The 23,890-nt window shown below is 46.4% G+C and overlaps 1 protein-coding gene across 1 annotated transcript; it reads right to left on the bottom strand.

Moving 5' to 3' along the window:
* Positions 1 to 248: 248 nt before the first annotated feature.
* LOC124525416 (uncharacterized) lies at positions 249 to 23,890 on the bottom strand. The gene is given in 9 exon segments (XM_047097796.1): positions 249 to 377; positions 6,313 to 6,797; positions 6,800 to 7,484; positions 7,905 to 8,221; positions 8,340 to 8,483; positions 10,302 to 10,448; positions 10,794 to 10,977; positions 23,320 to 23,382; positions 23,813 to 23,890. Coding segments are annotated over 9 exon segments (2,232 nt in total).

Raw genomic sequence — 23,890 nt, 5'->3', positions numbered from 1 at the left:
GCCACCTTAGCTTGACAAAAGCCAGACCTCCAGGATCCCACAAGGCCTCTTCAACATGCGAACACCGTCATTTTGGAAAATGCCTTTATTTCTACCTGCCCCTAAGTTGAAAGCTCCTCACAATCCCAGTGCATCTCTTTCTGCCCAGGGGTCCTGTCCCTGTGCCTTTGATAAAACCACCTTTTGGCACTGAAAATGTGTCAAGAATTCTTTCTTGACTGCTCACACCGAGCCCATATCACGTCACATCACATCACATCACCCACCACCACCAGCACCATCGTCACGATCATCCCTGGTGCACCAGGGGGATGTCTGACACCCTCGAAGCTCCCTGGGCTCAGCCTCATGAGCAGCCGCGTCAGCGCTTGTCCAATCTGTGTTCCGGCACAGTCCTCGCACCCATCTGCTGTACAAAACCAGTAAGTAACTGCGGCGGCTACTTTTAGCACTCCCCGTGAACCAAACCCCGCCCTGTGACTCTGACACACACAAAGCAGACTAATCTCTCCCCCCCAGGCAACTGGAGACTTGGAGCCGCCTTGTCTCGTCCCAGACAGGGGCAAAGCCTTTCTGTTCTGGGCATCGCCAAGCAGGTACCTCCATCCCAGGAGCGTGGCAGCGTCTACAGGAGGTGGGCTGGAAGGAGGTCTGCGCAGAGTCCCAGGCACAGACGAGTGTCCTTCCAGCTGGATGTCCAGTGGTCAACCTCCTGACCCCAGCTGAGAGGCAGTTCCCACCACAGAGAAACAAGTTATTGGTGCTACAGTTCCTACTGCTCCCTAATAATGAACCCTGAGACTTTGCTCTTCAAAGACAGTAACACCTGTTATCCCTGTTTTGGGGGGAGGGAGTCATGGGAAGGGGACTCGGGAGCAGCTGTGCCTGGCAGTTCTCGCTCAGGGTCTCTCGCAACACTGTCGTCAGATGGCGGCTGCCATGAGAATCGCCTTCCCTCACATGCCTGGAGTCTGCACTGGGGACACTCAGAGACAGCTGGGTCTTAGGCAACATCTCCTTTCCTATGCACCTCCCCCAGCATAGTGACTTCATGCTCCCTGGCCTGGCAGCTCTGAGCCCCAAAAGGGGTATGTTCAGCAAGAGACAGAACCAAGAAGACACTGCCTTTTGGACACCTTTTCCAAACGAGTCCCAGAAGCCATGCATCATCACTTCTGCCACTTTCCCCACCCGGCTGTCACCCCGACCCAATTTCAAATGGAAGGGACATAAGACTGACTTTCTTTTTTTCTTTCTTTTAAAGTCTACTTATTTTAGGGGCAACCCGGGTGGCTCAGTCAGTTGAGCATCTGACTTTGGCTCAGGTCATGAGCTCACAGTTTGTGAGTCCGGGTCCCGCGTTGGGCTCTGTTGACAGCTGGGAGCCTGGAGCCTGCTTTGGATTCTGTGTCTCCCTCTCTCTCTGCCCATCCCCCACTCATCTCTCTCTCAAGTTTATGTATTTTGAGAGAGAGCTTCAGGGAGGGAAGGGAAGGGAAAGGACGGGAAAGGAAGGGAAGGGGAGGGGAGGGGAGGGGAGGGGAGGGGAGGGGAGGGAAGGGAAGGGAAGGGAAGGGAAGGGAAGGGAAGGGAAGGGAAGGGAAGGGAAGGGAAGGGAAGGGAAAGAGAGAGAGAGAGAGAATCCCAAGCAGGCTCTGTGTTATCAGCACAGAGCCTGACACGGGGCTCTAACCCATTAACCCACTAACCATGAGACCATGACCTGAGCTGAAATCAAGAGTTGGACACTTAACAGACCGAGCCCCCCAGGAGCCCCAAGACTGACTTTCAGTGAGGGAGGGGCAGAGTTCCGTAAGAACACATGGACAAAGGGGCGCCTGGGTGGCTCAGTTGGTTAAGCGGCCCACTTCGGCTCAGGTCATGATCTCAGGGTCCGTGAGTTCGAGCCCCACGTCGGGCTCTGTGCTGACAGCTCAGAGCCTGGAGCCTGTTTCAGATTCTGTGTCTCCCTCTCTCTGACCCTCCCCCATTCATGCTCTGCCTCTCTGTGTCTCAAAAATAAATAAACGTTAAAAAAAAATTTAAAGGACACATGGGACAGGGAATATCAGCATGGCCATTTGTGGAATACGCAATCTGCCATAATCTGGATCCCAGATTTTAAAGAATCCAAGGATGTGGACTATGATTCTGAAAAGTAACCAGCTTTATGAAAAAGTAAAAGATGAATCATTCCTGTTATTAACATCACATCACCTTAGCTGTCTGGCCAGCGTCCATCTTCTCTCAGAAGTGGGCCAGGGTCCCTGCACAACAAGCTGGAAACCAAAGTGATGGAGTCCCAGACCACATCTTTCTGGGAGCCCTGTTCTCACCATTATTATTGTAATAAGAAACGCTAACTGGCATCAAAAGGAAATCATGTGAACTGTCTGTGCAAAAGGACTACAAAAAACATTTTTTTATTATTGTTATTTCAATTTCTAGATATTTCATTGTAATGAGAGAAATCACAGGCCTGGCTGAGACTTAATCTGGTATTTTGTGGTGCCGTGAGGAATATTCTTCCCTCCCAATCTCTGCTGACAGTGTAAGTAAGAGTGCCTCTATGCACTGCTGTGAACAAAAAGCACAAAAGGATTCAGAAAGTAATAACAAAGATAAACAATAAAATTTCAGCTCCCGTAATTCCCCGCTTATGTTTTCTCACTGAATCATGTAGTCCTGAGCTTTGCACTTTGCACGTGCGTGCTGCACTGTGCAGCCGTTTCATATCCGACGCTTCCCAGTGAGCCCAGTCGACACCTGCTCAGTGTGCCCGTGCAGTCACTGAGTTCGACAGTCGCCCCATAACAGGCCTTCCTGTGCGATTGCCTGGTCTTTCTCAGGCAATCAATCTCAGCGTCTGAGACAGAATGAGTTGTCAGCCAACCTCTCCCAGCAAAGGGGGCCTCCAATGTGATTACTTAAGGCCGCTCACCCTTGGAAGCAAATGCTGAATGTGGTTTTCCCAGCTGAAACCACTGACGTGGTTTTCAGCCAGCGAGTGTGGGCCTCACCAGCAGAGCGACCGCCAAGTGCATCAGAGCACCTCAGGGAACGTTCCAGAGACAGAAAGGAGGTAGAAGGAGGGAGGGTAGGGGGCAGGAGCAGGGGGAGAGGGCTCCTCAGGTGGTGTATAGGAACAGCACTTCTGTTCTGTTGAAACAATGCCCTCAAACCCAAGATAGATTTCACCATGTATTATCACATTATATTATTTACAATTCCCATTCATAAGTTGACGGACATTGGAGGTATGTCCACTTCTATGCAACGCTGCTCTGAACATTCTACGGGTTAAGTTTCATCAGCCTTGGAGAAGGGCGGGGTGGGGGGGTGGGTGTGGAAAACAAACCTCCCAGGACAGAAGGGCAGCATGGACGCACCACGGCCTTCAGCAGAACCCCAGGGCTGAAGGAGCCCAGCCCGGCCTGAGCAAGGCCACTGTGCACTGAGCTCTCTGCACAGACGACCCCACTCACTGCCCTCTACAACTTGTGACTATTTCCTCATTTTACAGATGGAGAAATTGAGGCTTTCCCAAAGTCACATGCTCAGACTCAGATCCAAGCTTTTCCAGCCACAAAGACTAGGTTTTCATTTAGGATGCTATGGAGATCCCAGCGTGGCTCATGAGGGCGGGGGGGGGGAAATGGTGTGGACCCCTCAGTGCTCGTCTCTAGCTAGCCACCCTCTGCGAGATCACCCGCCCAGTGGCTCTGTCCCCCGACACCCACCGTCCAGTGTAGCCCACATACCTGACAACAGCCGCCGAGTCCCTTGTCACCGAGCCCCAGCCAGCTCTTCAAACTGCCTTCCAAGGCAGAGTTTTAATTCCCCCACAGGATCTCCCTGAACCAAATCTCATTAATAAAAGCAAGAAATACGTTTTAACAAAGGTCTTGCCGAGATGCCTCTGCAGCAGCAGACGCTGTCAAAAACTTCCCCCTGCTCCTTGAGCAAGAAGGATTTTTCTCCACAGGGCAAAGCAATCTCCCTTCTGAAACGCCCAGAGTCTAAGAGACCCCCAAAAACGAACCACCAGAATCCAGAGTCAAAGCTAAGCAGCAAGGGTCATTTATTGCAGGTTCGAACCTGGACCTCTGCGCCCTCGTTGCCGGTGACGCCGAGAGGTCCTGAGAGAGGTTTTTACACCCCTTTTATAGACAGGTACAAACAAGTCATGGGAAAATCAGGAATACACGGATGTGCTAAGCAATAACGATTGATCAGAAATCCACGGATGTGCCAAGTAACAATGGTTGATCAAGAATATACGGTTGTGCCAGGCAACTATGATTGATCAGAAATACAGGGGCGCGCCAAGCAATTGTACAGAAGCGGAACAAGCTGGTTAAGCTTGGTTAGGTTTCAGTTTCCCGTAACTTAAGCTTTTAAGTTTTAATTTTCTCAGGCCTTTCATTCCCCCCTTTCTCAAGTACCTGAGGACCCAATCTTGGGTCCTACAGTGTTACCTAATTAAGCTCGCTTTCCATGTCGAGGAGCTGATACTGTGGCCTAAGGACCATAACCTGAATGGTGTTTAATCTATCTCTGATAAAGTTTATTATTTTGTTGAATATAATAGGGCCGATGGTAAAAAGAAGGAGGAGGCTTAGTAGGGGGCCCAAAAGGGGGAGAAGGTAAGGGAGAAACCCATGGAGTGCTGACCACAGTGGGTTTTCGGCTAGTTCTTTTCGTCGGCGTGCGAGGTCCTCTTGGAGCTGTTTAATTTTGGTCCGAACTATTCCTGATTTATTGGCATAAAAGCAACATTTTTCTTGTAGGGCTAAGCAGATGCCGCCTTGTTCTGCGGTTAGCAGATCTAACCCTCTTCTATTTTGTAACACCACCTCTGCTAGGGAATCTAGCTGATCCTGCAGATCTTGGATTGTCCCTGACAAGGCTTCGACATCGTTAATTAGTTGCCGAGAAAGTCGAAGATAGGAGTGTATAGAGACTCCTAATCCTGCTGTCCCGGCAGCTAATGCGCCTGTAATTCCTAGGCCTGCCAGGAGGGGGATAACAGCCACAGCTCGTTTGGATCTGCCAGCTACAAAATCTAGACTAGGAATGGGCATGGGGGTTTTTCCTGTAACCAAGTCAATATCTGGCAGTAAGGTGGCCAGGATACATATTCCAGTCCAATTATGAGGTAGATAAGTGTAGGCTTGGTTATTTCCACAGACAAAAACGGTAGTGTTGGTACTGCATAATGAGGAGTTGATAATGATGTACTGGTGGCATTGGGCAAGGGATACGATTCCTACGTCTATGTTGTCATTCTGGGAGGTAAGGTTATTTTTAAAGCACGAGGCATTGAATGGGCTAATGAACTGAACGGGGAAGGGGTCAAGTAGGGAAGAAGGTAAGCAGTCATTGGTTATGCTGATATTAATTTCAGTGGGGATGGCGATGGGTCGGGGAGTCCGCCGGGGCAGGCAAAGCCAACAATCTTGGGCTAGACTCAGGTTAGAGATGTTTAAGAGTGAGAAAGTGGCTTCTAGGATACACATTGTCTGAGGGTCTAACTCATAAGGGTCGTGCCTAGTGAGAATTAGGGGGTGGTAATTAAGCTGTGGATACATGTGTTTTGCAATTTCTTTAAGTTTCGCTTGCGTTTCTATCTGTCTGACAGTGTCTTGGGGTCCTCCGCCATCAGACACATGTATGGGGGCTCGAGGGTTCCAGCAGACGGCTTCTCCCACTGAGCCACGGCAGCCAGCCTGAAGTTGCATGTTATTATCATTAGCTTTTGCTGCCCTGACACTCTGTAGGATAGCTGTAAAGTAGGTTGTGGAATTGTCTGGCCCTATACATTGCTGATAGGAGTCATAACAAGAACTATGCATCGATTCCTGGAAAGTAGAGCAAGGGCATTCTGCTGTGGGGGGCAGGGGTTTAGGTTTGTCAACACATAACCACTGCTGTTTTTGGGGTCCTGTGATATCATAGGTCTGGGTTGAGTGAGCAATTGTGGTCCCACAGTCTTGGGTTTGAGTGTATATTCGCTGATAGTGACCACCCCTTCCTACAGAGCCAGCTATTAGTCTTTTACCATGTGGCAGGGTAAGGATTTTAACTATGCCACCTCTGCAATCACAGGGCCTCCCATACAGAACTTCATACAATTTCTGTTTGTCAACGGGGGCATTTAGTCCTCCCTCTAGGAGTTTAAGGTTGAGGGCTAGTAGGACAAGGGTTGCTATCTTGAACATGTTTAGGGGAGGCACGGCGCAAGGTTAGTTTGAGGGGGTTTTTCTTACTCCGGTTTACAGTCCAAGTAATATTTTTATCAGTGTGTCCCACTAAGTCAGACAGCAGGTCGACAGGTTTTACGTGGGTGTGGTGAATCCAGGTGGGGAGGTTATCTACCTTGATGGCAGTGGGAGTCGTCAGGATGATTTGGTAAGGTCCTTTCCACCTGGGTTCGAGGTTTTCTTGTCTGTGTCGCTTGACGAGGACCCAGTCTCCTGGATGATACTGATGAGGAGTGGGTGGGAGCTCTGTCTCATACAGTTCTTTTAGTTTAGGCCACATGGCCTCATGAACCCGTTGTAGAGCCCTGAGAGAAGACAAGAGGCTGTTATCCTGGTCTAATTGAATGAGGTTTGACTTAAGATTAGGTATAATAGGTGTGGGTCTGCCAAACATGATTTCATAGGGTGTAAGGCCCAACTTGTATGGGGAGTTGCGAACCCTGTACAGAGCGTAGGGGAGTAACTCTACCCAATTAGCGCCAGTCTCCATAGTCAATTTAGTAAGGGTCTCTTTTAATGTTCTATTCATTCTATTTGTCCTGAGCTTTGGGGCCGGTAGGCACAATGTAATTTCCAATCTGCCCCAAGTACGGAAGCCAATCCCTGACTTACCTTAGAGATGAATGCAGGTCCATTGTCTGACCCTATCATGACTGGAAAACCATACCTGGGCAGGATTTCCTCTAGGATCTTTTTGGCTACTACCTGCGCCGTTTCCTTCTTGGTTGGAAAGGCTTCAGTCCATCCTGAAAAAGTGTCTATGAACACTAGTAAGTATTTATAGCCGTATTTGCCGGGCTTTACCTCGGTGAAGTCCACTTCCCAGTGGGCTCCTGGTATGGTTCCTCTTTTTCGGTGGCCTTGGACTGTGGTGTGTGGGTGCGCGTTTTGGAGTTGACATGTGGAACGGGCTGACACAACCCTTTCCGTCTGGTCAGAGATGTCTCTTAATACCACTTGAGATTGTCTGAGGAGATCTTGAAGTCTTCGGGGCCCCAAATGGGTAGAGTGGTGTATTTTTGTCAGGATTGCATGGCCCAATTTTTCGGGAAGGATAAGGCGGTCTCTAGAGTCCCTCCACCATCCATCTGTAACTTGGGTCATGGGGAGCTTGCGCATCCAGATAAGATCATCTTCTGAGTATTCAGGCTGTGGGGGTAAATCTCGGGGCCCTGGGTCTGGTAGCTGCGTAGGGAGTACTTGAATGGGGTTTTGTGCTACCTGGCATGCAGTCTGGTCAGCGAGGTTATTCCCTCGAGAGACTGAATCAGTTATTTTTTGGTGACCTGGGCAATGTACTATGGCCAATTTTTTAGGGGCCCAAATAGCGGCCAATAGGGCCAGAATTTCATCTTTATTTTTGATGTCTTTGCCTTCAGCAGTGAGTAGTCCCCTCTCACGGTATATTGCCCCATGTATGTGGGCCGTAGCAAAGGCATACCGGCTGTCCGTATATATAGTCACTTTGCGGTCCTGCCCCATTTTTAATGCTTGGGTTAATGCAATTAGTTCTGCCCTTTGGGCAGAAGTCCCTGGGGGCAGAGCCTTTGCCCATATCACTTCAGTCTCAGATGTCACTGCTGCCCCTGCATACCTCTGTCCTTGATGGACGAAGCTGCTTCCGTCAGTAAACCAGGTGACCTCAGCATCAGGTAATGGCCGGTCCTGTAGGTCTTCCCTTGTTCCATGGATCTGTGCTAGGACGTCGGCACAGTCATGGAGCGGGGAGTCCAGGTCAGGGTCGGGTAGCAGCGAGGCTGGATTTAAAGTTCGGGGAGGGGTGTATGTGATCCGCAAAGGATTTAACAGGAGTCCCTGATAGTGGACCATCCGAGCATTGCTCATCCACCTATCAGGGGGCTGCTTGAGTACTCCTTCAATGGCGTGGGGTGTGGTGACATGTAACTCTTGACCCAGGGACAGCTTATCAGCATCTTTAACCATTAGGGCTGTAGCCGCTATTATCCGGAGACAAGGGGGCCATCCTGCGGCTACAGGGTCCAGTTTTTTTTGAAAGATAGGCCACTGGTCTGGGCCATGGACCTAAATGCTGGGTTAGCACTGCCTTGGCTATACCTTGGTGCTCATCCACATATAAGTGGAAAGGTTTAGAGATATCGGGCAGTCCCAGAGCCGGGGCCGATAGGAGAGCTCTCTTTATCTGTTGGAATGCCTGCTCAGCTTCCTCAGACCATTTAAATGATGGTTGGTTTTTAGAAACTGCGTAAAGGGGTTTGGCCATTTCAGCAAAACCTGGGATCCACAATCGGCAGAATCCCGCAGACCCCAGGAATTCTCTTACCTGTCGAGGCGTGTTGGGTCGCGGGATGCGGAGGACAGTCTCTTTCCGAGCATCAGTGAGCCATCTTTGTCCTCCTTTTAGTAAGTACCCCAGATATATTACCTCAGGCTTGCAGATTTGGGCCTTCTTAGCGGACGCGCGGTACCCTAGGTTCTCCAGCGTCTGTAGGAGGTTTTTTGTCCCCACGAGGCAGGCTTCTCGGGTCTCGGCTGCAACAAGGAGGTCATCTACATATTGTAGGAGAGACACATTTGGGTTTAATTTCCGGTACTCACTTAAATCTTCGTGGAGGGCTTCATCAAATAGGGTGGGGGAGTTTTTCAATCCTTGTGGAAGTCGGGTCCAGGTGAGTTGTCCATTTATGCCTCTTTCCGGGTCCGCCCATTCGAATGCAAAGATATCTTGGCTCTTGGGGGCCAAGGGCAGGCTGAAAAAGGCATCTTTTAAATCAAGAACAGTATACCATCGTTTGTCTGGGCTGCGGGTACTGAGAAGAGTATAAGGGTTGGGCACGGTAGGGTGTATGTCCATACCCCGTTTGTTGACCTCTCTTAGGTCTTGTACTGGCCGATAATCTCCACTATTAGGCTTGCGCACAGGCAACAAAGGGGTATTCCATGCCGAATGACATGGTCTAAGGATTTCGACGTCGAGGAGACGACGGATATGTGGGGTAATGCCCAGCCTGGCCTCTGCTGACATGGGGTACTGCTTGACCCTCACAGGGTCGGCCCCTGGCTTAACTTCTATGAATAGAGCAGGACGATGTTTTGCCAGCCCTATTCCCCCGGTTTCTGCCCAGGCTCCGGGACACAAGTGGAGCCAATAGCTAATATCCTGTTCCGGGAAGGGTGGAGTTTGGTGAAGCCGATATTCATCCAGTCGTATGGTGAGGACCGAGATGGGTTGGTCCTGGGAGTCAGTTACTTTAGGCCCTCCGGGCTGAAAGTGAATTTGAACTCCCATTTTTGTGAGGAGATCTCTTCCCAGCAAGGGGCAGGGATTATCTGGGATGACCAAAAAGGAGTGGGTTACCCTTCCTGTCCCTAGATCCACGGTTCATTGGGTGGTCCAAGGATATTTTTTAGTTCCTGTAGCTCCTTGGACCCAGGAGGACTTATCAGAGATTTTGCCATGAGGGATAGTGAGTACTGAATGCTGTGCTCCTGTGTCCACGAGGAATTGCACAGGGGTCCCCTCCACTTGTAGGATTACCCTGGGTTCGGGGAGGGGGTCCGAACCCCGTCTCCCCTATTCTGAGTTCTGGGTAAATAGGATGGGGGCCGCTTTGGTTTGCCATGGCTTTGACCCCGAGCGCAGTTGTTTCTTTTTGGGACAGTCACGAATCCAATGTCCTCTTTCTTTACAGTAGGCGCATTGGTCTTTGTCTAGGGGGCGCCTAGGGGGGCAAGTTTTCTGTTCTCCTGTGGGCCCTTGATCCTTTTGAACTATGGCGGCTAAAACTTTAGTCATTTCCCTGGTAGCTTTGAGCTGCTTATCCTCTGGAGCGTCCCGATTATTATATACTCGCTGAGCAATGCGGAGTAAATCTTGGATCTGTTTTCCTTCTAAATCCTCTAATTTTTGGAGTTTCTTTTTGATATCAGGGGCAGCCTGGTTTACAAATGACATTACAACAGCAGCCTGATTTTCAGGAGCCTCAGGGTCCATGGGAGTGTACTGCCTAAAGGCTTCCATTAATCTCTCTAAAAAGGTGACAGGGCTCTCTGTCTTACCTTGTACTACCGAGTACACCTTGGCCAGATTAGTGGGCTTGCGTGCTGCAGCCCGGAGACCCGCCATTAGAGTCTGGCGATAAATGAGCAGTCGTCCCCTACCTTCTGCCGCGTTGTAGTTCCAGTCAGGCCGAGTCAGGGGAAATGCTGCATTAATGAGGTCAGGGTTAACAGTGGGTCGACCGTCTTCCCCGGGGACCAGCTTCCGCGCTTCAAGTTGAATTCTCTCTCTCTCCTCCGTGGTAAATAGGATTCGCAAAAGCTGTTGGCAGTCATCCCAGGTAGGCTGGTGGGTGAACATTATGCTCTCTAGGAGGGCTATAAGATCTTTAGGGTTATCAGAAAACCGAGCGTTTTGAATTTTCCAATTATAAAGGTCACTGGTGGAAAAGGGCCAATACTGGAGTCGGGGATTGCCCATTTCATCGGGGGGTCCTATTTCCCACAGGGGTAAGGCTACAGTGGAGTCGGGGAAGCGAGAGCTTGGCTCACGCTGGGTGCGCCCGCGAGTTCGGCCGGCTGGCCCTTCATGGTTGGTTACATTTTCAATAGGGCTTGGTGCGGCCGCTGCTTGTAGCCTCCCTGGTTCTGGCACAGCTGCCGCTTCCTGCTCCCCCGGTTCCCCTTGAGGGGCAACCAGCGGGGCAATTGGTGGGGCAGCTGCTGCGGGCAGGGCCTGGGGTGCAAGGGGAGGGGGTAGATAGGGTGGAGGGTCCAGGGATAGTAGGTCCTGGCTATCGGGCAATATGGGATTTAGGGGTGCTGAGGGGGTCGCGGCTTGGTTGGGTCAGTGGAGCGGGCCGCGAGAATCTTACAGGACCCTGAGGAAAGGAAGGGGGACATCCAGGGTGGAGGGTTCTCAATAAGATCTTGCCAGAAGAGGATGTAGGGAACCTGGTCTGGGTGACCTTCCTCTCCTGGCCAGAGGGTTTTGGCCCTTACCTTGGCAACTATAGGCAAACAAAAAGTGCCCTCAGTAGGCCAGCCCACCCCGAAAGTGGGCCACTCTGACTGGCAGAAAGTGATGAGTCTTGACCGGCGGATGTCCAGGCTTAGGTTATGGCCTCTAGCCTGAACATCCTTGAAATTAGCTAGAAGAAGGGAGAGAGGTGTACTCTGGTTTTGTCCCATAGCCTGTATAGGAAAAAATAAATGGGCCAAGTTAGTTTCTGTTCCGGAAGCGAGTTGGATACACCTGCAGGGGAGAAGAGACAAGTTAAATCGCAAGCGTGGCGGCAAACAGAAAGTGCCTTGGAGAAGAGACCAGATACAGAACGGGTGTCCGTAACCCGAACAAAGAGTTCTGATGGGCCAAAATAGTGCCCCAGACGGGAGCCAGAGGACGTCTCCTATTGGTCCCGACTGACTGCCCTATAGCGCGTCCGCCAGGGCTAGATCAGTCACTGATACAGATCCCGCACGGGAGAGCCAGAAACGGTCAGACAACTGACACAGACACAGACACAGATACAGACACAGACACAGATACAGACACAGAAACAGACAGAGCCGGCTCACTCACCGATCGGTCTCAGAAATGACCCGTTGACTTGGGGTCTGGTGGGTTTGGGGGAGGGCCTTCCCGGCCAATGCACCAAATGAAACGCCCAGAGTCTAAGAGACCCCCAAAAACGAACCACCAGAATCCAGAGTCAAAGCTAAGCAGCAAGGGTCATTTATTGCAGGTTCGAACCTGGACCTCTGCGCCCTCGTTGCCGGTGACGCCGAGAGGTCCTGAGAGAGGTTTTTACACCCCTTTTATAGACAGGTACAAACAAGTCATGGGAAAATCAGGAATACACGGATGTGCTAAGCAATAACGATTGATCAGAAATCCACGGATGTGCCAAGTAACAATGGTTGATCAAGAATATACGGTTGTGCCAGGCAACTATGATTGATCAGAAATACAGGGGTGCGCCAAGCAATTGTACAGAAGCGGAACAAGCTGGTTAAGCTTGGTTAGGTTTCAGTTTCCCGTAACTTAAACTTTTAAGTTTTAATTTTCTCAGGCCTTTCACTTTCTTCCAGCAGGTCCTTGGATTGCCAGCCCGGAAGCAGCCTGAGTGTGAACTCGTATTTGTACGTGTGCTGTTACTTCCTCCCTTGTTGAAAAATGCAAATCTCCCTGGTGTACTTAAAATATGCCATTAATTACCGAACATTGTCTGGGTTTGGAAAGAAAAGAAAAAAGAAAAAGAAAAGAGAGTACATAATTGGAGACTCCCTTTCACTCTGAAGATGTTCTGGGCAACATGGAAGGAAGTCACTGGAGTGTGACTGGCTGTCACCCGGAGCCGGCTGGTGACAGTGGCTGCGAGTGCCACACGGCAGAAAGCTGCAGCCTTGGGAGGCATAGCTCCCAAGTCTTGGAAGCCTTCGGAGGGCAGAGACACTGTCCCTGCTCAAGGAGACCTTGGGTGGGCACTGAGGAAGCGGCTTTGTTTGACCGCGTGGTCTGAAAACCTGCAGGGCCCAGCCCACGCTGCACATGTCCAGCAGGGGACACAGGCATCTGCTCTGGCAGAAGAGGCACCAAGACAACTCCCTCTAAGCCAAACCTTCAAAGAGGCGCCTGGTGTCCTCCCGCGCAAAGGTCTGCAATGGGCCTGCCTTGCGCACGTCCTCCCTCTAGAGTCTCCTGCTTTCCGTTCAAGTTTACTTATGCTTGTTTCCCACGTCATCATGCTCAACAGACAGGAGGGCTGGCTAGGAGCCCTCCAGCCCTGGATCAGAGATGCACAACAGGAAGGCATGTGTCCTGGCTGCACCGCGTGGGCTGGCGGTTTCAAAGGCCAGGGACGGTGCCGGGGGCCCAGCCACACATGGCAGGTAGTCGCAGGCTGCTTCTAGTCCTCTCCACTGCCTTTGTGTTTTGCATCTCAGGAGCCTGAGTTCCGTGCAGTGCCCTGCAAAGCCGGGCATAGAGACAGCCCCGTGGAGTGCTCAGGAAGAGTGGGAAACGGGGGAAAGAGAACCGGCGGGCTCCCTGCCAATAGCTCTGAACAATGGCGTGGAGTAGTGTGGGCCCCACGCAGCTTAGATCAAGTAAAGTCATGTTCTTGCTCATCCTCCATCAAGACAGCAGCCTGCGCATCCCTGGCTGTCAGGCTTGGACTCTGGGCCGAGTGACCATCCTCCAGGAACGGCGTGCTGTGTCCACGGGGCAGATGCTGTGGGCAGAGGTCGCATCGCGCCACCAACCGGAGCAGTGGAAACCCGAGTGAAGGGAGAAGGGCCCACAGTGGCCACCTCCCACTGCCTGCCTGAACACAAACAGGCCCATCGGGTGACCTGCCTCAAAACAGCGACGAGCCCTGCCTGCTCACCTTCCCCCTGGAAGACAGCCCCGCACCTCCACTGCATGACAGACGGCCTCTCCCTCCCCCTCTGTCCTGACCCAAGACACCAATAAACTTCTGTCTCCTTTTTTCTGCCTCCGGTGAATCTGTCACCATATACATACATATGTGTGTGTGTATATATATATGTGTGTATATATATGTGTGTATGTGTGTGTGTGTGTGTATCTATATACACACACATATATATATGTGTGTATATATATATATGTGTACATACATGTATATATATACATATATATACATATATATGGATATATATACACACACATGTGTATGTGTATGTGTATATGTGTATATGTATATGTGTATATTTGTATATGTATATATGTATGTATATATATGTATATGTTTGAACTCTTTCCATACTTTGGCTATTGTCGATAGTGCTGCTATAAACATTGGGGAGCATGTGCCCCTTCGAAACAGCATATTCGTATCCCTTGGATATTGCAATTGCTGCCTCACAGGATAGTTCTACTTTAGTTTTTGAAGAACCTCCATACTGTTTTCCAGAATGGCTGCACCATCTTGCATTCCCACCAATGATGCAACAGTGATCCTCTTTCTCTGCATGGTCACCAACATCTGTTGTTGCCTGACTTGCTAACGTTAGCCATTCTGACAGGTGTAAGGTAGTATCTCATTGTGGTTTTTACTTGTATTTCACTGATGATGAATGAAATTGAGCATTTTTTCACGTGTCAGTTGGCCATCTGGATGTCTTCTTTGGAGAAGGGTCTATTCATGTCTTTTGCCCACTTCTTCACTGGATCATTTGCTTTTTGGGGGGTTTGAGTTTGATAAGTTCTTTATAGATTTTGGATACGAACCCTTTATCTGATATGTTACTTGCAAATATCTTCTCCCATTCTTTCACTAGCCTTTTAGATTTGCTGATTGTTTCCTACGCTGTGCAGACGTTTTTATTTTGATGAGGTCCCGGAAATTCGTTTTTGTTGTTTCCCTTCTCTCCAGAGGACATGTTGAGTAAGAAGTTGCTGGGGCCAAGATCAAAGAGACTTTTGCCTGCTGCTCCTCGAGGCTTTCGGTGGCTTCCTGTCTTACATTTAGGTCTTTCATCATTTTGAGTTTGTTTTTGTGTATGGACTAAGAAAGTGGTCCAGGTTCATTCTTCTGCATGTCGCTGTCCACTTTTCCCAGCACCACTGGCTGAAGAGACTGTCTTTATTCCATTGGATAGTCTTTCATCTTTGTCAAAGATTAGTTGGACATATGTTTGCTGGTCCATTTCTGGGTTCTCCATTCTGTTCCATTGATCTGAGTGTCTGTTGTTGTGCCAGTATCATACTGTCGTGATGATCATTACAGCTTTGTATCATCAACTATAGCTTGAAGTCTGGGATTGTGAGGCCTCCTGCTTTGGTTTTCTTTTTCAAGATTGCTTTGGGTATTCGGGGTCTTTTCTGGTTCCAAACAAATTTTAGGATTATTTGTTCTAGCTCTGTGAAGAATGTTGGTGTTACTTTGATAGGGATTGCGTTGAATACGTAGATTGCTTTGGGTGGTATCGACATTTTAACAATAGATGTTCTTCCTATCCAGGAGCATGGAATCTTTTTCCATTTCCTTGTGTGTCTTCTTCAGTTTCTTTCATAAGCTTTTTATTGTTTTCAGTGTATGGATTTTCCACCTCTTTCGTTAGATTTATTCCTAGGTATTTTGTGGGTTTTTGTGCAACTGTAAATGGGATCAATTCCTTGATTTCTCTTTCTGTGGCTTCATTGTTGGTGTATAGGAATGCAACCTATTTCTGTGCATTGATTTTATATCCTGCAACTTTGCTGAATCCATGGATCAGTTCTAGCAGTTTTGGGGTGGAATCTTTTGGGTTTTCCATATCGAGTATCATGTCATCTGTGAAGAGTGAAAGTTTGACCTCCTCCTGGCTGATTTGGATGCCTTTTATTTCTTTGTGTTGCCTGATTGCAGAGGCTAAGACTTCCAATTAATTCTCTGTTGAATAATAGTGGAGATAGTGAACATCTCTGTCTTGTTCCTGACCTTAGGGGGAAAGTTCTCAGTTTTTCCCTATTGAGGATGATGTTAGCGTTGGGTCGTTCATATATGGCTTTTATGATCTCCAGTTAGGCTCCTTCTATCCCTACTTTCTTGAGGGATTTTATCAAGAAATGTTGCTGTATTTTTTCAAATGCTTTTTCTGCACCTATTGAGAAGACCATATGGTTCTTGTCCTTTCTTTTATTGATGTGATGAATCACATTAATTATTTTGTGGATATGGAACCAGCCCTGCATCCCAGGTATAACTCCCAGTTGGTTGCGGTGAATAATTTTTTTTTTTAATATATTGTTGGATCCGGTTGGCTAATACCTTGTTGAGGAACTTTGCATCCATGTTCGTCAGGGAAATTGGTCTATAGTTCTCTTTGTTAGTGGCGTCTCTGTCTGGTTTTGGAATCAAGGTAACGCTGGCTTCATAGAACGAGCTTGGAAGTTGTCCTTCCATTTCTATTTTTTTGGAACAGTTTCAAGAGAATAGGTGTTAACTCTTCCTTAAGTGTTTGGTAGAATTCCTCTGGAAAACCATCTGGCCCTGGAATCTTGTTTTTTTGGCAGATTTGTTTTTTTATTACTAATTCGATTTCCTTACTGATTATGGGTTTGTTCACATTTTCTATCTATTCCTGTTTCAGCTTTGGTAGTGTATATATTTCTAGGAATTTGTCCATTTCTTCCAGATAGTGCATTTTAGTGGCATGTAATTGTTCATAATATTCTCTTATTATTGTTTTAATTTCTGTTGTGTTGGTTGTGATTTCACCTCTTTCATTCTTGATTGTGCTTATTTGGTTCCTTTCCTTTTTCTTCTTGATCAAACTGGCTAGTGGTTTATCAATTCTGTTAATTCTTTCAAAGAACCAGCTTCTGGTTTCATTGATCTGTTCTAGTGTTTTGTTTGTTTGTTTGTTTGTTTTTGGTTTTGATACCATTAATTTCTGCTCTAATGTGTGTTATTTCCTGTCTTCTGGTGTTTTTGGGTTTTATTTGGTGTTGTTTTCCAGCTCCTTAAGGCATAAGGTTAGGTTGTGTCTCTGAGATCTTTCTTCCTTTTTTAGGAAGGCCTGCGTTGCTATATACGTTCCTCTTATGACCACCTTTGCTGCATCGCAGATGTTTTCGGTTGTGGTGCTATCATTTTCATTGACTTCCATATACTTAATTTCCTCTTTCACTTCTGTGTTAGCCCATTCAATTTTTGGTAGGATGTTCTTCGGTCTCCAAGTATGTGTTACCTTTACAAATTGTTTCTTGTGGTTGATTTGAGTTTCATATCATTGTGGCCTGAGAATATGCACGGTATGATCTTGATCATTTTGTACTTACTTAGGGCTGATTTGTGTCCCAGTATATGGTCTATTCTGGAGAATGTTCCATGTGCACTGGACAAGAAGGTATATTCTGATGCTTTAGGATGATGCTAAAGGTATATTCTGATGCTTTCCTTTATATATATATATATGAATATATGAATATATGAATATATATATACATATATATATATGTATATATATATATGTACATATATATATATGTATATATATATACATATATATATATACATGTATATATATACATATATATGTATATATATATACACACATATATACGTATATGTATATATATATATTCCGCCACTCCTTTGTGGCCTGCCAAGTTTCTGTGGATAGGTCTGCTGCAAACCTGATGTGTCTTCCCTTGTAGGTTAGGGACTTTTTTTTTTCCCTTGCTGCTTTCATTATTCTCTCCTTGCCTGAGTATTTTGTGAATTTGACTATGATATGGCTTGTTGATGGTCGGTTTTTGTTGAGTCTAATGGGAGTCCTCTGTGCTTCCTGGATTTTGATGTCTGTACCTGTCCACACTTTAGGAAAGTTTTCTGCTATGATTTGCTCACATAACCTTTCTACCCCTATTTCTCTCTCTTCCTCCTCTGGGTCCTCTATGACTCTGATGTTTTTCCCTTTTAATGAGTCACTGATTTCTCTACTTCTTAAATCGTGCTCTTTTGCCTTAATCTCCCTCTTTGTTTCTGTTTCGTTCTTCTCTATAAGTTTGTGCCCTATATTCTCAGAAAACTGATTCTCTGTTCTGCCTTGTTCATCCTTACCGCCACTGCATCCATCTGTGATTGCAGCACAGTTATAGCATTTTAAATTTAATTCTGGATATTTTTTACTTCTCTTATCTCTGCAGAAGGGGATTCTAATCTATGTTCGACTCCAGCTAGTATTCTTGTTATCGGGATTCTAAATTCTGGTTGAGACATGTTTCTTGTATCTGTGTTGGCTAAATCCCTGGCTGTCATTTCTCTGCGCTCTTTCTTTTGGGGTGAGTTCCTTGGTTTTGTCATTTTGAAGGGAGAAAAGGAATTAATGAAGTAGAAAAATTGAAATTAATAAAAATTAAAATAAAATAATATTAAAATCAAAAATTTCACACACACACACACACACACACACACACACACACACACACACACACACACACACACATCTAATAGATGATGCTACACCCTAGGCGTGCTTTGGTCTGGGTGTTAACGTGGTTTGACAGATTAGAGAAATGAAAAAAAAGGGGGGGGTGAAAAAAGACGGAAATCGTTTGAGATTTTGAGAAAATGATTACACTTAAGTAGACTAAAATGAGATGATGTGGGTAAAATAGAATTTGAAAAAGTTATACACAATAGTAGAGAATATAGTATAAAAATTATAGAAAAATATTTTTAGTAAAAATTAATAAGAAATATGAATATTTAGTTTTTTTTAGTTAAGAAAAAAGAAAAGAAATGAAAAAGAGTACAAAGATAAAAAAAGAAAAAAGAAAAATAAGAAATATTTTGAAAATTTGTAAAAGTCAAAACACTGTAGTAGTTGAAATAAAATGATGGGAGTAAGATAGAATTTGAAAAAAATTACAAAAGCAAAAAAATAGAATAATAAAAATTAAATAAAAATATTTTAAAAGAATTTTATTTTTTATTTATTTATTTTTTAATTTTTTTTCCAACGTTTTTATTTTATTTTTGGGACAGAGAGAGACAGAGCATGAACGGGGGAGGGGCAGAGAGAGAGGGAGACACAGAATCGGAAACAGGCTCCAGGCTCTGAGCCATCAGCCCAGAGCCCGACGCGGGGCTCGAACTCCCGGACCGCGAGATCGTGACCTGGCTGAATTCGGACGCTTAACCGACTGCGCCACCCAGGCGCCCCTAAAAGAATTTTAAAGTAAAAATGAAGTTTTTCTCTTTCTGCCTTCAAGAAAAAAAGAAATGAAAAAGAGAAAAAAGAAAAAGAAAGAAAAAAGGGAAATTGCTTGAATATTTGAAAAGGTGAGTACACTGAGGTAGATTAAAATAAAATGATAGATTTTTCCCTGAGATCAGGAACACGACAGGGATGCCCACTCTCACTGTTGTTGTTTAACATAGTGCTGGAAGTGCTAGCATCAGCAATCAGACAACAAAAGGAAATCAAAGGCATCAAAATTGGCAAAGATGAAGTCAAGCTTTCGCTTTTTGCAGATGACATGATATTATACATGGAAAATCCGATAGACTCCACCAAAAGTCTGCTAGAACTGATACATGAATTCAGCAAAGTTGCAGGATACAAAATCAATGTACAGAAATCAGTTGCATTCTTATACACTAACAATGAAGCAACAGAAAGACAAATAAAGAAACTGATCCCATTCACAATTGCACCAAGAAGCATAAAATACCTAGGAATAAATCTAACCAAAGATGTAAAGGATCTGTATGCTGAAAACTATAGAAAGCTTATGAAGGTAATTGAAGAAGATTTAAAGAAATGGAAAGACATTCCCTGCTCATGGATTGGAAAAATAAATATTGTCAAAATGTCAATACTACCCAAAGCTATCTACACATTCAATGCAATCCCAATCAAAATTGCACCAGCATTCTTCTCGAAACTAGAACAAGCAATCCTAAAATTCATATGGAACCACAAAAGGCCCCGAATAGCCAAAGGAATTTTGAAGAAGAAGACCAAAGCAGGAGGCATCACAGTCCCAGACTTCAGCCTCTACTACAAAGCTGTCATCATCAAGACAGCATGGTATTGGCACAAAAACAGACACACAGACCAATGGAATAGAATAGAAACCCCAGAACTAGACCCACAAACGTATGGCCAAGTCATCTTTGACAAAGCAGGAAAGAACATCCAATGGAAAAAAGACAGCCTCTTTAACAAATGGTGCTGGGAGAACTGGACAGCAACTTGCAGAAGGTTGAAACTAGACCACTTTCTCACACCATTTACAAAAATAAACTCAAAATGGATAAAGGACCTAAATGTGAGACAGGAAACCATCAAAACCTTAGAGGAGAAAGCAGGAAAAGACCTCTCTGACCTCAGCCGTAGCAATCTCTTACTCGACACATCCCCAAAGACAAGGGAATTAAAAGCAAAAGTGAATTACTGGGACCTTATGAAGATAAAAAGCTTCTGCACAGCAAAGGAAACAACCAACAAAACTAAAAGGCAACCAACGGAATGGGAAAAGATATTTGCAAATGACATATCGGACAAAGGGCTAGTATCTAAAATCTATAAAGAGCTCACCAAACTCCACACCCGAAAAACAAATAACCCAGTGAAGAAATGGGCAGAAAACATGAATAGACACTTCTCTAAAGAAGACATCCAGATGGCCAACAGGCACATGAAAAGATGTTCAGCGTCGCTCCTTATCAGGGAAATACAAATCAAAACCACACTCAGGTATCACCTCACGCCAGTCAGAGTGGCCAAAATGAACAAATCAGGAGACTATAGATGCTGGAGAGGATGTGGAGAAACGGGAACCCTCTTGCACTGTTGGTGGGAATGCAAATTGGTGCAACCACTCTGGAAAGCAGTGTGGAGGTTCCTCAGAAAATTAAAAATAGACCTACCCTATGACCCAGCAATAGCACTGCTAGGAATCTACCCAAGGGATACAGGAGTACTGATGCATAGGGGCACTTGTACCCCAATGTTCATAGCAGCACTCTCAACAATAGCCAAATTATGGAAAGAGCCTAAATGTCCATCAACTGATGAATGGATAAAGAAATTGTGGTTTATATACACAATGGAATACTACGTGGCAATGAGAAAAAATGAAATATGGCCTTTTGTAGCAACGTGGATGGAACTGGGGAGTGTGATGCTAAGTGAAATAAGCCATACAGAGAAAGACAGATACCATATGGTTTCACTCTTATGTGGATCCTGAGAAACTTAACAGGAACCCATGGGGGAGGGGAAGGAAAAAAAAAAAGAGGTTATAGTGGGAGAGAGCCCAAGCATAAGAGACTGTTAAAAACTGAGAACAAACTGAGGGTTGATGGGGGGTGGGAGGGAGGGGCGGGTGGGTGATGGGTATTGAGGAGGGCACCTTTTGGGATGAGCACTGGGTGTTGTATGGAAACCAATCTGTCAATAAACTTCATATAAAAAAAATAAAATAAAATGATAGAAGTAAAGTAGAATTTGAAAAAAAGTACACAAGGGAAAAATTTTACTAACAAAAACTAAAGACAGATATTTTTTAATAAAAATTGAAAATAAAATGAGTTTTTTTCTTTCTGTATTCAAGAAAAAGAAAAGAATTCTAACAACGAAAAAGGAAAAGAGAAAAAAAGAAAAAAAATGAATAGATGAAACTGCTAACAGATTGAAGTAGGGCTGAAATGGCTTCATTTTCCCCTACAGATCAGTCCATGTAGCTCTTTGTAGTCCATAAATTAAGCCGGGGATGAGTTTTTGTTTTTGAAGAGCAAAGTTGGCCCAGTTGGGCAGGGCTTCATGTAACAGCTCTGCTCTCCACTAGATGGCGCTGCTAGCCTACTGTGGTTGATTGTTCCAGCGCATAGGCATTGTGCCAGTGGTGAAAATGGCGCCACCCAGTTACCAAGTCTGTTCTCCTGGATCTTCAATCGCTCACCGGTCCTCCATCTTCAGCTCTCATCCACTCCCCACTTATGCACTCTCCGTGACCAGGCCCAAGGCAGTTCTCTGTCCCAAGTTTTGTCTCAGATGCGGCTGTTTTCCCCCAGCCCCTTACATCTGACAGACTGCGGCTTTGATCTGTTCCACCCCTCTGTGGGAGGGTCTCACCGAGCAATGGCTAAATGAGCAACGGCGGAGGTTGGCTGCACCCAGGAATGCCCGCCGGACTCTGCTGTTGCCAGTACCCCGACACTGCGGCCAGGTGCCAGCCCGCCCCCAGAAAAGATCGCGAGACAGTGTAGCATCAGTGTTTCAGGGATTATGGAAAATCGCAACACAGATCTGGCACCAGGCTTCACCCTCAACAACCTTGCCCCAGCACCAGCGAATGTGGCTGTCTTCCAGGGTCTTCTGGGACCAGGTGGCGTCAACAGTCTCTACCAAATGGTCTTCCAGCAGTGAAACCACTTTTCCCCATGTGGCCTGAGAACCTCCCAGACCCCACTCTGTTCCTGGGGATTCACCTTTCCTACCAGAGCACTGCCAGGTATCGAGCTGAGGAGTTGCAGCCTTTGCACTCCGCTTGTTTACAGTCTTAATGGAATTTAAATCCTCTGCTTTCTCCGTGGTCCTTTCTCCCTTTTTAGTTTCGTTCCTGTGGGTGTTTCCAATTTTCTACTTTCTCTCCAGCTGCTTTTGGAGAGGCGTCCTTTTCCCGTATGTTTTCTCCCTCCCCCAGTCTCCGTCCTCTCTCTGCCCACAAAATGGGTTCCCTACCTTTTGGGGCTTCTTGCTCCCCAAGCTCAGCTCTTTGTGTCGCATACTTGCTGAAGTCTGTGGTTCAGGTTGTGCACATTGTTGTGTTATACTTCCAATCAGTTTCTAGGTGTGTAGGATGGTTTAGTGTTGGTCTGGCTGTATTTCATGGATGTGAGACACACAAAAAGCTTCCATGCTGTTCTGCCCTTCTGGCTCCTCCCCCAGGATATCATTTATCGTAGCTGAGAGTGCAGTATCCTTCGTTATACCTGGGAGTGTGAATACATTCAATCTGCCTGGATGTGCTGTCTACATTTTCCTGCCCTGGAGAGCAATATCCATCATGTTCCCTTTGTTGCTGTGTCTCTTATACTGCCTGAGAGCATGATCTGTTTCATTATGTCTAGAGTAAGATTTCTGGTTTATTGCCTTGAGGAGAAATCCCAGTCTCCTAACATGGGAGTGTCACCTTTTTCTCCTTTTGGGAAAATGGTTTCCATCATTTCCATGAATTTTCCTGGGAGCATGATCTCCAACATTTCTCCCTGTAGGGCAGTCTACAATTCCTGCCTGAACGTGTCATCTCTGTCATACTTACTGGGTGTGAGAAACCATAGTTCTGCATAGAAAGGCCATCTCTTTCATCCTGCCATTGAGCACAGTCTGCATAATCCTGACTGGAGGTGACTCTCCCTCTTCCAGCCTGGGAGACTGACGTACTTCATCATGCTTAGCAACATGAACTATATCATTCTGTCTGGAATTCAAGTTCTCAGACATACCGTCTGGAACATGATGTCAGTCAACCTGCCTGGGACTGCTGTTTTATTCATCCTACCTGGTAGCACATATCTTGCATGCTGCTTCAGAGAACCCTATGGTCATTTACCTTGCTAGAACAATCATCGTCATCCTGCTTGGGAGCATCATCTCTTTCATCCCATGTCAGGGTCTGGAAGAAGGACCTCTTTCATCATACGCTGGAGTACCATCTACAAATTCTACTTGGGACTGCATATCTGTCACCCTTCCTCAGAGCACAATCTCCAGCATCCTGCCTATGAAGACTGTCTTCATCATCCACCCAGGGAGCATCTTCTCCAACATTTTCCCTGGAGCACATCTCCTTACCCTGCCTGGAAGAGTGGTTAGCTTCATCCTGCTTGGGACATCCATCTCCGTCGTCCTGTCTTGGTGCCTGGGAGAATGATTTTTCTTTTCATCCTGCACTGGAGTGCCGTCTAAGAAACCTGCCTGGTAGCACGTATGGGTCATCCATCATGGGGGCATGATCTTCACCATCCTGCCTCATAAGACCATATCCTTCATCCTGCCAGGGAGCATGTTCTCCAACATCTTGCCTAGGAACATGTCTCTCTCACCATGCCTGGAATAGAGGTCCCCTTCATCTCTAGGACCTCTACCTCTGTCATGCTTTCCAGGAGCGCCGACTCTGTCAT

Source organism: Lynx rufus, unplaced genomic scaffold (assembly GCF_022079265.1).
Source record: "Lynx rufus isolate CCGP_SWC_20201006 ecotype Redwood Valley unplaced genomic scaffold, mLynRuf1.p SCAF_41, whole genome shotgun sequence".
NCBI classification, from domain to species: Eukaryota; Metazoa; Chordata; class Mammalia; order Carnivora; family Felidae; genus Lynx; species Lynx rufus.
This window is presented reverse-complemented; position numbering and strand designations above follow the sequence as displayed.